Raw genomic sequence first — 3,329 nt, 5'->3', positions numbered from 1 at the left:
ACCACCACCACTCTGCAGCTCAACCCAGTCCCACCAGCTCTGGGAAGGCGACAGATTTCACCTTGAATCTCTGTTTTGTTCTCGTCGCTCACACTGACGTCGTACATGAAACAATTGAGTCTAAAATTGAACATAGATATAAATCAAAACACAGAAAACTATTTTAAACACATTTTGTGTTTATTTAAACTTCTTTCATTAAATCATTTACGATACAGATTAATCAGTAACAACATGCTCTGAGTTTTGTGTTGTTTTTGACATTTTTATTGGTTAAGTCAGAATTTTTTTTGCCTTCCGATACCTTTTATACCCTCGTTTTACCTCTCTCTTGATGACTCGTAATTTTTTTCACGCTTCTTTTGTATTCGTTGTTCACTGCTCTGTCCACGCTTTATCAATTTTCAGTTCTTGCAGTTTGATTTGTGCCATCCTCCTGTGCGTGAATTGAATAAAGTTTGATGAATTAATGAAGTTTATTTTCTGTTTTAGTGGGTGTTTTTTTGTCTCCAGCTTTACCTTTGCTTATAAAACACGATTTTAATCCTGTCCACCATCATTTTTTTGTCCTGACAATAAATCCCTATAGCTTCTAAATGATCATTTGTCACTTTCTAGGGTTTACTTTATGATTTGCTCCTCACCAATCTTCCTCTTTGYGTGGTTATTTCTCTATAAATAAGTATGCACCGTGCCACATATTCCTGCGGTATCTAATGGCAGGAGACCTCTCTGTTTTGGGCCTGTGGAGTCATGCTGGCGTCTTGAGGACAGTTTTYAGGGTGGTGTGCAACATGCTTCACTTTAAATGGGCTGCTGGCCTCAGCTGACGGAAAGAGTCGGACAATGGTTAATTGTCGAGGTCAAAGAAAGTTTCTCACAAAAAAAAAAAGAAAAAGAAAACAATGAGCTTTCATATTATTTTTAGGCTGTCATGTACACAAACCTTGGTAGAGCCGTTTTAACGTAACTCATCTTCCCAAAGTGCACTTTTGAAACCTTTAACATACTCTTTATGGTGCTACGGATGATTAAAAAAGCATAACGAGGGCTTAAATGAGTGTTTTTGTCCTTGTGTTCGTGTGCAGTGAAACACRGAGCGTTATCTGCAATCGATGCGTGTGTTTAATGCATCAGCATCCCACTGGGAATTTCAGCTCGTTTCCAAACCAATAAAGAAAGATAAATGGGACAAAAGCTCCTCTCGCGGAGGACAGGTGCCGCACAGTAAAAGCTTTTAATCATGTCATGAATGCAAATTTGAGTTTTGCAAGAAGAGGGGAGAATTTGGGRAAGGATGGAAAGCTGTAGCTGGGCTTTGGTGCCAGGCTGGACACGGTTTCCTTCTGGTTTTGGAAAATCTGAATCAGGAGAATGATTCAAAAAGGCTCCATGTAAAATAGCTGGAAGTGAGCAGAGACAGCAGACAGCATGACTCTAAAACTCTGCAAACATTCTCTGTCAGGTCGAACTGAGATGGTTTTGGTCTTAGTTCAGCCCCAGATGTAGTTTGATGCTCTTTTACGCACGAGGACACGCGACTTTGGGTGGAAGTATGACAGACGGCTGGGTGAAAGGRAAAAAAAGGCTGCAGGAAACTGCTGTGGAATTTCCACACCCTGACGTGAGTGGACCCCTCCTGCCAATAGACAAAGAGGGCACATTTACCCCCCCCCCCCCCCACCACAACTCTCTCTCTCTCTCTGACAATAGAGGCCATGTAGAAACAAAGCAAAAAGGAAAGGCCGTGGGGTCATGTGCTAGCGTTAGAGAGGTGGTCTTTGCAGCCTCTTTTCTTTAGATGAGGATTACTGAGGGGGGGATGTATAGAAAATCAGCAGGGTAAAGGAGAAGGGGCTGTTCCAGTGGATGATGTAAAGTGGGAATAAGCAGTGGGTCCAGTTGGTGTTGAGAGTATGAGGGAGGGGAAAAATGGCCTGTGAAGGTTATGTTATTGTGGTTTTTAAAATTTTTTTCTGGCAGACTGAGCCTGAGTGGTCACGCTGAGCCAGGAAAAATAAAAGCAACTCTGACTTTTTCCTGTTGCCCAAAAAACACGTAAAAAAATTAAAAAATAATAATCTTATTCCTGCATTTGAACCAAATGAAGTGACTTTATTTGACATTTAAACGGTGACAGATCAAAAAGAAAGCTGAGGTGGTTTGTAAAACGGACTAAATTAWAGCAAATTTTTGTTATCTAAAGTCATCTGGGTGTAATGGCCATTTAAAATTAATTTGATAAGAAGTTAAAAATTTGTCTTAAAGTTTAATAAAAATCTGCTTGGTGTTTCATGAAGTATTTTGCCAACAGACAACAAAGATGTTGCACAAATTGTCAGAACATACATAGTTAAACATGCTTATTTTTTAAATTTTTCAAAAATTGTGTGAAAGATCAGATCATTCAAAAATCATTAGGAATTAATAACTTATTCATAGACGTCCTGAGTTCAGGAAAGTGCACAACAGTAGTTTGGCTCCATCTAGTGGTTATCAAAAGTATTACAGGTGCTTGTTTAGTAGGCCAAAAGGAAAGTGGTGCAGTGTGTTGGCAGTCCAAAGCCCAGAAATAAGCTTTATTCTATCGTAAGCCTTTATTTAATTATTTTTTTACTTGTGGCTTATAATGGCCGCGTTCACCTTCATATCACATTTTAATCCGCTCTGTTTGACGTGAGTCTCCTCCTGCGCGCGTTCACTGCGCGACTGCGGGAGTTAAAAAGGGGGCGGTCCACCCGGAGGAGCAGGGGCGGTGAGTCATCTAGGGTCGTGTGTGCATCGCGCTGCATTCCTCCTCCAGCAACCCGGTCCGACGGTCTACATCAGACAACCAAGAGAGGACAAGTGCACAGACCAACCTGTCAGCATGGGAAACCTACCGTTCCCCATTAGGTAACACGATATGACTCAAAACTCTGCTTTTTTTTCTTCTTCTTCTTTTTTTTGTTGCCAAAATAAAAGCAGTGGTGTGTCCTTCAGAGTGACACGTAGGAATCCGTTCAATTAACTGTGTTTTCACTCCCTCCGCTTGTAGCATACGTTTATTCAAAGTGGAGATTTCACTTCCTTATCGGAAGTATGATTTTTACGGAAACAWTGGATGTACCGAGAGCCTGTGTAGCTATGGTAGCACAGCAAGTTAGCTTAATAGCTTCATAATAAATACTAATTTAGTTATTTAATAAAGATAAAAACCAGACATAAACACTGTAATAAAACTGTAACATACATGTATGTGTATATACTGTATCCGGCCACTTTATTAGGTACACCTGTCCAACTGCTCGTTAACACTTAATTTCTAATCAGCCAATCACATGGCGGCA

At 40.4% G+C, this 3,329-nt stretch overlaps 2 protein-coding genes across 2 annotated transcripts in view; one reads left to right on the top strand and one right to left on the bottom strand.

Annotated features, from left to right (window-relative positions):
- prrt4b (proline rich transmembrane protein 4b) overlaps nt 1-3,329 on the bottom strand; it is a 36,999-nt gene that overhangs the window by 20,299 nt on the left and 13,371 nt on the right. The gene's annotated exons all lie outside the window — the stretch shown is intronic.
- The window catches only part of LOC106514772 (uncharacterized), a 6,266-nt gene continuing 5,695 nt past the window's right edge, over nt 2,759-3,329 (top strand). The window contains exon 1 of the mRNA XM_014004194.1: nt 2,759-2,895. Within this exon, the coding sequence (XP_013859648.1) occupies nt 2,870-2,895 (26 nt within the window). The 5' untranslated portion in view covers nt 2,759-2,869. The remainder of the gene's footprint in view (nt 2,896-3,329) is intronic.

Source organism: Austrofundulus limnaeus, unplaced genomic scaffold, assembly GCF_001266775.1.
Source record: "Austrofundulus limnaeus strain Quisiro unplaced genomic scaffold, Austrofundulus_limnaeus-1.0 Scaffold22, whole genome shotgun sequence".
Classification (NCBI taxonomy): domain Eukaryota; kingdom Metazoa; phylum Chordata; class Actinopteri; order Cyprinodontiformes; family Rivulidae; genus Austrofundulus; species Austrofundulus limnaeus.
Note: the sequence above shows the minus strand (reverse complement) of the source record. Positions and strands in the feature narration are given on the sequence as shown.